Genomic DNA, 14,856 nt, shown 5'->3' on the forward strand with positions numbered 1-14,856 from the left:
GCACCATTTACAAATTTATCTCCCTCTCTCTCAGATGTCTGTCCAGTCCGTTCCGGCGGGAGCCGGTCCGGACCACAGTAAAGCTCTGGAGAAGCCGGATCTGTACTCCTCCATGTACCCTGGTGGTCCCGTTCCGGTGGTTCCCGGTCCGGTCTCCGGTGCGGTCCCTGTGCCGGGTTCGGACCAGACCAAGGCTCTGCCCTCCACCTCCACCCCGCCCAGCCAGATGTACCCCCAGAACAACAACTACACCCCCACACGCACCCCCAACGACACATACAGGTACACACACTGTCTGTGTGTGTGGGTGTGTGTGTGTGGGTGTGTGTGTGTGGGTGTGTGTGTGTTTTATTCTGTTTTTAAGATGTTTTGGGGGGCTTTTTAGTAGGGCAACCAGACTATACTATACTTTCCATCTTTCTGGATAAATGTTATTTTGCAGAGCAACGACTCCAACATCTTTTGTGGCACACAAATCGACCGTGTTTGTCGGGACTCGTCTGCATGTATTTTGCTAAGTTATATTCATTTATTAGTGAATTAATTCTCCATCAATCTGGCTAGCCATCGTCAAAGAAAAGTGAAAAACAGCGCCCTCTCTGTTTTGTTCCTTAGCATCAGAGAAAATGTCCTTGAGAGATTAATACTCCATTGACTTGAATGGCAAAAATGTAACTTTTCCCAGATATGGAGATGACTGACACAGTATGTCCATATATGGGCATTCCGCCATGTAATATCCAGCATCATGTGGTTGTGTGGCGTCCTCAGGTCAGCAGGGCAGATGTTGGCCCAGATCTCCAGGCAGAACGGAGCTCCGCCCCCTTCCTCGTCCGGCGCCCCCCAGCCCGGCGGCCCCCCACCCAGCACCGCCCCCCTGCAGGGGGGTGGAGCCACGGCATGGACAGGAGCCACGCCCCCTTTTAACAACCAGGTATTATGCTTTTTTTGCATTTGAAATCAATGAAGCCGTTAAGACAACCGCATGAGGTGTGCTCCCCATTCCTGGTATCACCAGACATTCTGGTCCCTCATTGGCTGTTAATGATTGCCAGAAATGCTGGTCCCTGATTGGGATACGGGCTTGAACACACATAGCTACCTACCTACCTACCTACCTACCTACATACCTACCTACCTACCTACCTACCTACCTACCTACATACCTACCTACCTACCTACCTACATACATACATACATACATACCTACATACGCAGCCGAACGCAGTACTTGCACGCTCTGCTGGCGCAAGTAATAAATAAGAATAATAATAAACGAGAACTAGAAAGATGCAATTTGAAATTGCGAGTGTGGTTGCTGACAGTTGCTGACTATATTCTACAGTAAGCTAACTGTCATGTGAAGCTCCACCAATTGATTCCCTATTGATTCCCACTCCCATTGATTCCCACACCCCTTGATTCCCCATTGATTTCCTATCCCTGCCATTTCCAATGGCAGCGGAAAAGTTACCCTAGAGGTATATAAACAGTTACCCTAGAGGTATATAAACAGTTACCCTAGAGGTCTAAAAACAGTTATCCTAGAGGTATATAAACAGTTACCCTAGAGGTATATAAACAGTTACCCTAGAGGTATATAAACAGTTACCCTAGAGGTATATAAACAGTTACCCTAGAGGTATATAAACAGTTACCCTAGAGGTATATAAACAGTTACCCTAGAGGTATATAAACAGTTACCCTAGAGGTATATAAACAGTTACCCTAGAGGTATATAAACAGTTACCCTAGAGGTATATAAACAGTTACCCTAGAGGTATAAAAACAGTTACCCTAGAGGTATAAAAACAGTTACCCTAGAGGTATATAAACAGTTACCCTAGAGGTCTATAAACAGTTACCCTAGAGGTCTATAAACAGTTACCCTAGAGGTATATAAACGGTTACCCTAGAGGTATATAAACAGTTACCCTAGAGGTATATAAACAGTTACCCTAGAGGTATATAAACAGTTACCCTAGAGGTCTATAAAGTTTCCCTAGGACTATAATGTGTTGCCCTGTTGGGCAACCACACTATAGAATCGGCCAATAAGGTCTAATGCAGGGTTCCCCAATTAGTTTTCCCCAAGGGCCGAATAATTCTAGGGTACCAAGCCGAGGGCCACAACATTGCAGGGGGCGACGGTGGCATTCCCACTACTCCAGCGACAGTTTTCGTCGTTGTCGGGTGAAACTCGTGTAAGTCCAAAACCGTTTGTTTTGAATTTAAAGCTATACTGTGTAAGTTGCTCAACTAGTGGTCAGAGCTGTATAGCAAACCGCGGTCGCGTCCGCGTCTTTCGGCCGTTTTTCGTCTTCCGGCCGCGTCTCTCACCGCCGCGTCCGCCTGCAGCTCGCCGAGATCTATCTTTAGGTTCCTGTGCGTTCAGGCATTCCGGAGAAACGGACTCCTTCCATACTCTATGACTCCTTCACCCGAGTATATGTTGTTGTTATGTTGAGGCAAGCTACTTCCTGAGAAGTCAGCAAGATGCACCTGTGATTGGCCGGTAGTGTACCATGTGTTTATGATCCGCGATATGATTGGCCAACGTATACACATGATGCAGATGACGTCATTTTGCCGCGAAATTCTCCCCCCCTCACGGCTCATAGAAAACATATAAAGAGAAGGCTTTAGAAGCTGAAATTAACGGAGTGGGGGTTCTAAAACTTTAGCGATTTAACAGTTAGGACAATTTTAAGATTTGTTTTATAAAAAAAGTTACATGGTATAACTTTAACATTTTAAAAATGATTTAAACTAGTGAAAACAGCCGATCTACAAGCACACAACGCCTCGCACCGCGAGGCGTTGTGTGCTTGTAGATCGGCTGTTTTCAATACTTTAGTGCGACGACCTTGTATGATTTGCGAAAGAACGTACACATTTGGAGATACGAGATTTCCACCCGACAACGACGATATGCTAGTGTTGTTGCTGCTCTTATACCACCACCATTATTACTGGGGTTGGTGTGGGCCCCCCACGGACCGCAAATGGCCCGTGGGCCGCCTATTGGGGAACCCTGGTCTAATGGGTTAAAATCACCATGAACCTTGGTAGTGACACCAGGGACACTTTGTGTGTGTGTGTGTGTGTGTGTGTGTGTGTGTGTGTGTGTGTGTGTGTGTGTGTGCGCGCGCGCGCGTGTGCGTGTGCATATCCTTCCAGCAGGTGGCGTCCCAGGCAGTGAAGTCCATGTCTCCTCAGTTTGTGGGAATGGTGGGCGGGTACGGAGGGTCGGCGGGTTCGTTTGGTCAGGTGACCGCTGGCACGGTAGCCCCGCCCCCTCCCAGTGCTCCCAGTTACCCCCCCATCACACGACCCAGTCTCAACGCCAACGGATATGGTATGCCACTTGTGTGTGTGTGTGTTTGTTTGTGTGCGTGCATGGCAGTTGCCTAGGGCAGTGTTTCTCAAATGGGGGTACGTGTACCCCTAGGGGTACGTGGAGGTACTGCAGGGGGTACTCAGAAAATGCCCTCCCAAAAGAAAAACAGAAGTAATCTATAAATCATGATATTATTCTTTGTTAAATAATTAAGTACAATTGAATTAGAAGGTGAACAAAACTTTTACTGTTATGTTTAATGATGATGACACTTGCAGAAGCCTGTTAGTTGCTAATCCAAATTACAAAGGCAACTGGAATGTGTTTGAATGTTGTTTGAATTTAAGTTATTGACATGAAAACTGGACTAAAATGTTATGGCCACAGTGTTGAAAATAAATCTGTTCAGGAGGCACGGTTTGAAACTCTAACTCCCTTTTCTTTTTTTTTGTGATTCTTTTGTATATTTTTGTATATTCTTGAAAAGGGGGTTATCATAGCATCATATACCCCTATGGTTTTAATTTCAGTTTTATAAGGAAAATGTTGTTGCCGGGTAAAGGGGGTACTTGGATTAAAACATCTGGGAAAGGGGGTAGTCAAGCCAAAAAAGATTGAGAAACACTGGCCTAGGGCATCACCTCCTGCGTGTGTGTGTTCTTTACAATTATGGAGAATATCCTAGATAAAAGTGGTGACCTGGTGAATAAACCGTGCTGGGGTGTGTGTGTGTTTTTCTCTTCAGCTGGTTCCCAGTCGGAGGTGCAGTTCTCCTCCAGACCAGCAGAGGCAGTGTGGCCCCAGTGGAGCCAACAGAACAACAACGCACAACAACAACTTCCACACAACAGCACACAGGACATGTTCCCTGTACGAAACCTGTCTGTCTGTCTGTCTGCCCGCCCTTTAGAGATGCACAGATCACGTTTAATAGCCGCCGGGCACGCATATTTGGGTCATAAAACGCGTCAGTTTGCCGGCAGCTGAAATGATACATAATAAGGAAGATATAAATGTGTTATTTCCAAAAATATTTGGAAAACGCAAAAACAAAAGGCGAAGGTACAAGACTGTGTGTACTGAACTGTGTAAAGTAGTTAAGTATGATTGTCAAAGTAGAAAGGTGCTTTTATTGCTTTCTCTCTCTGTATTAACTCATTTTCTCTTCTCTCTCTCTCTAGGATGTGCTGTCTATTCTCGATCAGCCTCCCAACTTCAACAACGATGACTTTGAGATTCCAATCTACCCTTCATTCAATGAATGACCACGTCAGCACAATCTCTCTCTCTCTCTCTCTCTCTCTCTCTCTCTCTGTCGTATCTATCTTTTAACCTTGTCCTTTATCTCTCCTCTCCTGTTTGACTGTTGTTTGATTGAATCTGATGGCTTCTCTTTCGTGTTAAATATGTTAATTCATCAGAGAATCCAATGATGGGTTTGTCTCCCATAATGAGACACTAAAACTATTCACCCTGTCTGTCTGTCTGTCTGTCTGTCTGTCTGTCTGTCTGTCTGTCTGTCTGTCTGTCTGATATGAGCGTGTAAAGCCATACAGTGTGTCATGGAGGACAGAGTTCCCCTGTGTAAATGTATTTTTATCCATGCAACAGGTCTCACATGTTGAAGCTACTGTATGTGTATAATAGGGTTGGGCGGTGTTCATTTTTTCGGCCCGTCAAACTGTCCCCAAAAATGACCCAGGTATACGGTATCACTGGGTGATTAAAGGTACACTCCGTACGTTTCAATTTCCCGAACCCGCGAGGGGGACCAGGCACGTCGACGCTCATCCTGGACAGAATCCCTGCTTTTGACGGGAGATACTCTCAGGGTTCCCACGGTCATGAAATTCCTGGAAATATTTTGAAATTAGAAAAATATTTTTCCAGTACTGGAAAAATTTGGAATTGATCAAGGGTCCTGGAAGGTCCTGGAAAAAATAGCTATGCATTGTCTTTGGTTATTTGTTAATACCTCTGAAATGACAAATTAAACATTGGCCAAATTGTCAAATATTAGAGGCAGAAATTATGAAAATAGCAGATCTACATGCTCACAACGCCTCGCAACGCGAGGCTTTGTGAACATGTAGATCGGCTATTTTCACAAAACCGTGTTATAGAAAGAACATTTGTTCTATTTTAAATTGTGTTGTTCGAAGCACATAATAGGCAGAAAATATATTTTAGAATATATGTTTGTGACTGGAAATGACTGAACGGCTTCCTTTCTCAGCTTTTGGGAGGTGTAGTTCCAGACTCCGTATAGCATTCAGAGGTTGTGGAATTGTTTTCAGAGGTTGTGGAATTGCAATCTGGCCACGCCAGACTACTGTGGTGTTGAATTTCCTTTTGGAATATCAAACAAAATGTCATCCGCACTGGAAACAAAACTGTCCATTGAAATACAATGTAGATATCAATATACAATGTAGATATCATATTATGCAATATGCTTGTCTTTTTGTGAGACTAGTTCCAGATACACAAGACAGAAAAGACACACCGACAGACAGACTCTCTTAACTCATTTAGTGCCCATGAAATTAACGGATTATAAAGTCCACGATGCCAGTCTCAGGTTGGCATCACCCCCGTTATCTTATTTTGAAGGCCAGAAGTCCACAGCGCAATCACTTCCGGTCTGACGTCATCGCGTCCTGCGCCGGAACCTATCGTTGTCCACGTGGAGTTGTGTAATGGCGGACCGGAGCTTTTATAACTGTGTAACATAAGCGAGCATCTGCCTCCATCCTAGCTTCTAAAGTGTAGTTTTGAGATAATGGACATTAAAGATGAGATCCCCCGTCCACCTCAATGTTATGGATGGGACTATTTTGTGCTCGTGGAGCCGTGATGATGCGAAATCAGCGACGGATTTCGTCTCCGGACCTCCGGCCATTCTTCTCGGTAATGTATCCGCCGTTACAGTAATATATTACTTTTCACGAGAATACTCGGGATTGGCACCATGTGATACTCGAGTATTTTTCACGAGTCTTCTCGGGATTGGCACTATATGAGTTAAAGACCCACACCATGATAAGGGGGAATTGCCACAGATTTAAGAAGTCTTGGAACTTGGCCTCAATGGACAGATGATTTATCTCTGTTTGCATTGTATGGCGGTAATGAAAAGTACGCCGTTGCTCTTTCCAAACACCCAGGGATACCGTATTAGCACCCCAACCCCAGACTAAAAGTCTGGTCCAGCATCAACCATGATTGAATCCAAGACATGTTGCCTGGATGAAAACAAAGAGGACAATCAGGCTGGTCTGTGTATCATGTCCGACCACCAACCAAATATCTCTCTTGTTCTTTAGTGATGCTACAGTAACATGGTTCTGCAGCAACAACACCAGCTTCCAGTGATCCTATCGTTGCTGTTGGGCAGAAACCTCCATATTCAAACATTTTGTGTTTTTTTTGTCCTTCTCTCAAATGATTGCCACACTTGATCATCATACAGCGTCACACAAAACTATCAAAAGCTGCAGCAGTGCGTTTTCTTTTTTTAGCTTGTTGATCGGCTAATTTTATTTTATTTTAATCCTCAACAGTACAGTTTTGGACGTGAGGTTTCCAGCCGAGAGAGACGATATCGTCATAGTCGGGTGGAAACCTCGTATCCAAGTTTCAAATGTGTACGTTCTTTCGCGAGTAAAGCCTTGCTTCATCATACAAGTCGTGCAAAAGTAGTGAAAACAGCCGATCTACAAGCACAAATCGCCTCGCGGTGCGAGGCGTTGTGTGCTTGTAGATCTTCTGTTTTCACTAGTTTATATCATTTTTAAAATGATGAATGCAAAACAAACGGTTTTGGACATACAAGGTTTTCACCCGACAATGACGGTATATATTTCTTATTATTACAGGATTGTATAGAAAGTAGAATGGCCCCAGTGGGCCGACACCATTCGATAGAGGTCTTCACGGGTCTACCCGAGCCGACAACACCTGACAATACCCCGGACCGTATTGTTGTAGGCTGCTAACGTAGCTGCCATTTCATTATGGAGTAGGATCTACTGGTAGAGTGGCGTTTTAACAGCTATTGTAGCCTAATCATTACTAGTTTTGTCAGGTCGGTTTCGTGGCATCCCGATCAGAAAACAAATTCGATCGGAATGAGTTGAATGAGTCCATTTAGGGTTAGGGTCCATCTCTGGACTCATTTCAGGGGTCCATTAGGATTCGTCTCCCATTATGTTTATCTTTGGACGCGTGAAGAGCTGACACTGGAGTGTATTTAAAGTACAACTTTGTTTTTTTTACAACAAGGGTTCATATTTTAGATTGTAATTAGAGAAAAGAAAAAGTGAGTGTTAAAATGTTTTCGTTAGGGATGGTCCGATCAGGTTTTTTGGAACCAATCAGCGAGCACCGATCACAAAAGTTTGATCACCCGATACTGATCAATCACCGATCCGATCAAGTTATTATTTATATTTTCTAAATGTTAATGTTTTAACTTTAATTCATTCATTCACTCATGAATTCATTTATATATTTGCCTTATAGTTATTTACCAGCATTACTATGTATTTATTATCAAAGCAGTAACTAATTATTCCTTCGGCACTGTGGAAATCAATACCCCAAAATGGCCTCAAGTGGGCATACTGAACGGCTGGCTGGTTGATCGGATGCACCGATCGGATCGGATCGGTGAATTTACCTTTTGATCTAAACCACCGATTATCGCCGATCACGCTTTGATCGGCCCGATCCGATCCATTGCCGATTGATCGGTAACATCTCTAGTTTTCGTTTACTTCATTCTATTGTTTCAGCACTTTTAGCATGCTAAAATGTGAGGGCCTGCGTACAAGTGGCTAAATATGTCTTTTTAGACACAATAAGCCTTCAATTTCTTTATTGCTATTTACAGTAACCCTAGAAGTCACATCTGCCCATGAAAGATTGCTGTGCACCGTGCATCTTGGGAATGGGCTTATGCTGTGTAAAAAGACATATTTAGCCCCCAGCCACTGAAATCAAAATAATGAAAATCTCTAAAACGATACAAAGGAGTAAATGAAAACATTTTAACTCATCTTTTATATTCTTTTATAACAATCTAAAATATGAACCCTTGTTGTAAAAAAAAAATAAGTTGTCCTTTAAAGTAGATTGGCTCCAGTGACCATATGTTACATATTACTGTATCCATTTAACACAAGCAGATGTAAAGGGCTTCAGGGGTTGTCCCTGACATCATGTTGATGTATTGATTATGTTCTTGTATTGATCATGTTGTATTCATTCTTACAGTCAAAATGTTGTACAGACACAAACGCACAATCACGCAGTACAACGTATGGCTACAGAGAAAACAAACGCACACACACACTCATGCACTCACGCACAAAGGCCTTTCAATCGTAGAATTGTACTACATTCTCTCAGGCTTTGATTAGGAGCTCTATCATGTTATTGGACCTGTTATTGATCCGCAATAGCTTCTGGATGATCGATCCGATTGGTTCATTGGTTTTAAACTCTCAGGAAACAGAGTGGAGAACGCAAACCCACCTCCTTCTGTCTGTCTCTGTCTGTCTGTCTGTCTGTCTGTCCGTCCGTCCGTGCTTCTGTCTGTCTGATCCCCACATCATGGACCTTGCATGTCTACTCTAAACACAATGCACAGACACGCACACTGACACACATGCGCGCGTGCGCACACACACACCTGTCAATGTTATTCAGGGTAATATTTGTTTGTATTTACATTTACCTTCAGGGAGACATGTTGGAGCACTTGGATTAAAATTCTAAGTGTATGAACATATGTTAAAAAGTAAAAACAATAACTGGGGTCACTTCGCTATAGCTTTTATGTCCACTAGTTTATGGTGAAAAACGCATACTGGGACAACTTCCATGGTGAACTTATTTAATTGTTAAAATGATCTGCTAGTTAGAAGAGCATGTCACATTCACTCCTTTATCTCCTCCATTCTGTCTGTTACCCTGGGTTCTCTTGTGTAGGAGACAGGAGAAGAAAAATATATACAATCCAAGATTAGATTTCATGGCAATAATTAACAATCAGGAATAACCTTAAAAAGCCATTGTTTGAGGATTCTAAATGTTTTCTTTTTTTAATTATTTGAAAATGGAATGGTTTTGTTAGCTATGTTACATTTTAAGTGGCGTTTGTTTGTAATTTGAGTTTTCCTTTTAAATGTCTTGTCTCCGTTGGTCTCCTTTTTAAACAAGGTCTGTTTTTGATATGGGTGTTTTTGATAACGGTGTAATCAGGGTTTTGTTGAATTAGAAACAGAGTGACATCATGTTTGATGTTGTCTCAGCCATGCAGACATTTTGGACCGTTGACTGAAGTGTTTGTTGATCACATCCATTCAGAAAGAGCTTCCTGTGTCGGACAATCACGTTGGTCAGAAAGATTATCAGGGTTCCCACGGTCATGAAATTCCTGGAAATATTTTGAAATTTGAAAAATATTTTTCCAGTACTGGAAAAGTTTTGGAATTGATCAAGGGTCCTGGAAGGTCCTGGAAAAAATAGCTATGCATTGTCTTTGGTTATTGATTTTGTTAATACCTCTGAAATGGCAAATTTAACATTGGCCAAATTGTCAAATATTAAAGGCAGAAATTGTGAAAATAGCAGATCTACATGCTCTCAACGCCTCGCAACGCAAGGCGTTGTGAGCATGTAGATAGGCATTTTCACAAAACCGTGTTATACAAAATTCCTCTACTCTTAGTGCTCGTCAGGGTGCCGGGGTCCCCAGTTAAAATATGATTATTTTGGGGGTCACGGCCTGAAAAGGTTGAGAACCACTGGCATACACTACCTGTCTTTGGGCATTGCGCTTAGGAGTAAGCGACTCGTTATTGAGCTGAATTATTGTTATAAAGTCCTGGAAATTGGGTTAAATATTCTGGAAAAGTTTTGGAAATTAATTGGTAAAAATGTGTGGGAACCCTGTGTGTCGGACAATCACGTTGGTCAGAAAGATTATGCACGCCAAGGTTTTGGAGTCTCTTATTTTTTTATGGCGTTTGTAAATTGCTTAACCACTTAAGCCCCTATTTTTAAAAAAACTGTTTGTGATCTGGAAAAAAGGAGATCTAAAATCTCGCAATATGTTGCGATGCTACTTAAATGTTTTTTCCCCCTGTAAATCCTTGACAATTTCAGCCCAAAATGGAGACACCAGGTTTAAAGTGGTTACATTTGATCCCTTTTACTTTGTGCGTGTGCATGTGCGTGCGAGCGTGTGTGTGTGTGTGTGTGTGTGCGTGCGCGCGTGCGTGTGTGTGTGTGTGTGTGTGTGTTAAATATGTGGTTTGGAGGGTCAGGTTGTTTCTTTTAAACTGCAGTTTATATCACATAGAAACACAAATATATGAATATTCTGTATATGAAATGGTAAGAATTCTTCAAGCAGAGGCAGACAAATGTATGTTTTCTTTGTTTTTTATTAAATTGTTATATTGTCAAAAAGAGCCGAGTCATCACTATACTATAGTAGCAATACCATTTATATAGTACACACATCCATGATAATACTGTATACTATATACAGCATGGTCTTCAGTTGGTCTTTGAACCAAGGTGGGAGGCTCTCTCCATTCCGACATGTCGCCACTCCGAAATTGACTTCTTATTGTCGGAGTGGCGACACTCCCATGGGCCTAAGGTTTAGGGTTAGGGTTAGAGATAGGGTTAGTGTCGGAATGGAAACATGTCGGAAAGGAGACATGTCGGAGTGTAGAGGACTTTGCGCGGAGGCAGAAACGTGAGTTTTGACATTAATGACGGAGGACAAGATGACAGAGGAGACTCCTTGCTTCCTCCGTCACCTGTCCTCCAGCATGGGGGTGTTACGTTGAAATTGGTGACCTGCCAAAACATGTGACACTCGTGTAGAGCCAGTGTCCAAAGGTAAATCATTGCGGTTTGTTTATGGCACAGTTCAACCTAGCTGTATTTAGGCCACGTCTTTTAAAGGCCTCCGTGTAAGCTATGTGAAGTCCACAAGATGGTCACATATTCCGGCAGGTCACCAATTTCACCGTGGCATATGAATGACACGCCCCAGCCACCTTGATTTGAGGTGTCTGGGGTGTGGTGTTGGTTCAGGATAGACTCCATCGCTGGTTCATAAGATTGACTATCATGAACCAGATCGGCTGTTTTCACTAGTTTTGTGCGACAGTCTTGTATGATGAAGCAGGGCTTTGGCTTTGCTTTACCAAAAGACATAGGCCTACACATTTGAAACTTGGAGATAGAGGTTTCTGCCGGACAGTGACGATATTTTAGTGATTATGTTGCGAGGAAAACGTTGAGATAATAGCCATTTTGGTTAGAAATGACTGAAAATAACTTTGTACTTCAAGTTTAAAATGATAGGCTACTAAATATTTTTTCAAGTGTCCAAATAAATTCCAAATATCAAATTATTTCGCAGCACCCCTGGACTGCCGTCACGGCACCCCAGGGTGCCCCGTCACCCACTTTGAAAACCCCTGCCCTAGGGTGCCACGGCACGGCACCCACTTTGAGAAAAAGCCTGCTCTATACTGTAGCTGCCTGTCTGTTCCAGCATCTCTGCATGTGGCACTTTCAAAATGATACCCAGTTAAAATATGATTATTTTGGGGGTCGGTGTCGCAGCCTGAAAAGGTTGAGAACCACTGGTCTGGGCAACCAGAGGAAGATATTTTAAGTTGCCATATTAAATGTCAGCACTCATTCACTTGCTGGTGATGACCATGGTGATGACCAGTGGTCTGCATGCACTTTTTATTTGCTAATATTTTCATGGGACTGTTGTGGATTATACCGTATTAAAATACAGTGTATCTGATTGTGGCAGCATTGTGCATGCTGCAGCACATCAAGCTAGAATTCCTGGACTTTGTTTCCTGAGCGAATAAGAAGAAGAAAGTGTTGTTGTAAAACAATGCAGCATGTCTTCTTATTTTGTGGTACAGAAGTTAGCAGTAGTATGGCAGGTAAATGAGGTAGTTTGATTGGAAAAAGTGGAGTCTTATTAAGCTACTTTTAACATTGGGTTGGGGATTCTGTTCCATTAGCTGCAGCTGAATGTAGCCTAATGAAACCTCCCAGCTGTGTCATCTCACAGCTGCAGACTATTCCGTTGATTAGCCTACTATATGGAGTCCATACTAACTATGGAGTAGGTCGCTAGCTGCGTTGGCCTACAGTAGCCTATGTAGACATACGATTTGTTGTTGAATCAACGTTCAATTCTAAGTTAAATTCGGTGAAGAAAACTGTCGCTTCAGCAAAACCACTACATTTGATTGAGTGTTGGATGCACCTGCTGTCACGCTGGGCTGGTGAAGTGAGGGTAAGCAAACATTTTATGGGCCTATAGGCTACTATGATTTCATAATGTTTATTGACTTAATTCATAGTTGTGCATTTTAACTTGTATAAAATAAACGTAATAGCCTACTGCTACTTAAAGTCAAGGGGGTTTGTATAATACTAAAAAGTCATGGAGTGTTGTGGGTTAGGCTATTTGTTTATGTAGGGTTTGGCAATTCGGACTGCGAGTGAGCTGCTGCAGTAGTGCCTGTCAGGTACAGTTTCTAGAGCACGCCATGGCAAATATAGTAATTATAGTATTTCATGAGTATTAAGGTAGGCCTATATTATTGAAGTTGCCTACACTAAAGGGTTAGGGTTAGGGGGGCAGACCTCCATTCAGAAACACCCCCACTTAGAAACATCCCCTTCAGAAATGCCCTCACCCTCACTGTAATTTTCTTAGTTTTTATTATAGTTTTGTACTGTCTTGTCTTTGATTTGTTCAATTTTGATTCTCTCTGCTTCCCATATGAGTGTACAGTAGTTCACTGACAGAAGGGTAGCCTATTGATTTAGATCAGGGTGGGAAACTGATGATGGAGAGGTCCACTATGTTTCCACACTCAGAGGGCCACATAGCATAGGCCTACTGTCAGGCAGAAACCTATCTCCATTTTTGAACTTTGAACTGGTAAAAAAATAGCTGACCAACAAGCTCAAAACGTGTTGCAGTGTGGTGCGTTTTGAGCTTGTAGATCTGCTATTTTTTAACTGGAATTCTGAATAATTTGCTCTTTGAATTCTTAATCCTGAAAAGAGTTTTTTTTTTATTTAATTTCAAATGCATTTAGTTATACTTATGTTAACTTTATGAACTTAGACAAATACACTGGACATAAAAAAGACCAAACATTTTTACTTGTTCATCAAAGGGATATTTCACTTGTCATTTTATCGTCTAATCAGGCTTTTCGTAGCACCCCTGTCAGTTGCTTGATTCAGTATTTAGATATTTTCAGAGCCTTCTACCTACGGAGAGTTGCGTCACTCCCGTTCACTTCATGGGGCCAGGTCTTCTACGCACACATCTATTGGCGTATAGTGACAAATGGCGAACCGGAAGTTTACAAAATGCATTGAAGTCTATGAGGTGTAAAGTGACAATGAACCACGTGACCAGCGCTGTTTCTGACCCTGCAGTGGCAGGACTCTCTGATTAGACGACTCTGGATATTTTTTATTAATTTGATCAGACACGCCCCCTTCCTATACAAACCCATTGTAACTTCAAACTCCATTTTAACCATGATAGATTATTTTTTCAAATACTTTTTTCATTTAATTGTAATAAAAAAATATTTATTTTTATCAGTGATTTAAATGAACAGAGTTGCAGCAGACCTGCAGTTGGTTCAGTTTGTTCCAGATACTGTATGTGGTGCATACAAACTAAATGCTGTTTCTCCACGTTTAGTTTTGATTCCAGAGACAGAAAGCAGACCTGAGAGATCTGGATCCATCTTCATCACATTGGAAGATCATCAGTGATGCAGGCCGCCATGTTGGTACCAGTGATCAAGTTACACAGAATAGGTACTTTACTGCAAATATTTAACCTTGTTCATGGTTAATATCGTTAAGGTCCGTACACACCGCCGGCGAATTGGCGAATAGCGAATTGGCGTATAATTCGCTTTTTGTTTAAAACCTTATAGAAGTCAGTAGAAGCATCCACACCAAAAGCGAAAAGGCGTCTGTTTTGTAAAAAGCGAAAAGGCGTCTGTTTTGTATTCAACCTTGTGTCGAATTTAGCGAACATTCGCTGGTGAACTCCTCTCTCTCTCTCTGTAACAAAGCAAGCTCACTCTATCCTACTTAAAGAGAGAGAGAGAGCATGGTCGAGGGACTTTCCCTTTGCATTGATGCCGTGTTTCTCCTTTTCCGTGTCTCTCGTCTGTGTGGCTGCTTGGAAAAAGTACTCGAATGTCTTACTGGTAAAAGCATGGTTCATGTGTTTGTTATTGTAGGCTACTTAAGATCTGCAAAAAGACTAATTTTTTAAAATAAAACGCTGGGTATTAAATACAATAGGATCCAAAATGGGTGGATTAGAAGGAAAGTAGCCTACTGGAAATTGGATTCAAGTACAAATCCCTACAAACAAGTACAGGCTACTCAAGTAAATGTACTTTTAGTTA

At 42.2% G+C, this 14,856-nt stretch overlaps 1 protein-coding gene across 4 annotated transcripts in view; it reads left to right on the plus strand.

Annotated features, from left to right (window-relative positions):
• The window catches only part of arnt (aryl hydrocarbon receptor nuclear translocator), a 35,824-nt gene extending 25,011 nt beyond the window's left edge, over nt 1-10,813 (plus strand). For 2 of the 4 annotated variants that reach the window (XM_080750186.1, XM_080750189.1), the window contains 5 exons: nt 35-282; nt 772-934; nt 3,181-3,358; nt 4,086-4,210; nt 4,522-10,813. In XM_080750186.1, coding sequence (XP_080606312.1) covers nt 35-282; nt 772-934; nt 3,181-3,358; nt 4,086-4,210; nt 4,522-4,605 — 798 coding nt within the window. In that variant the 3' untranslated portion in view covers nt 4,606-10,813. The remainder of the gene's footprint in view (nt 1-34; nt 283-771; nt 935-3,180; nt 3,359-4,085; nt 4,211-4,521) is intronic. The other 2 variants (XM_080750187.1, XM_080750188.1) reach the window with 2 other exon arrangements.
• Nucleotides 10,814-14,856: the final 4,043 nt, after the last annotated feature.

This window comes from Nannobrachium achirus, assembly GCF_963921795.1.
Source record: "Nannobrachium achirus genome assembly, chromosome: 2".
NCBI lineage: Eukaryota > Metazoa > Chordata > Actinopteri > Myctophiformes > Myctophidae > Nannobrachium > Nannobrachium achirus.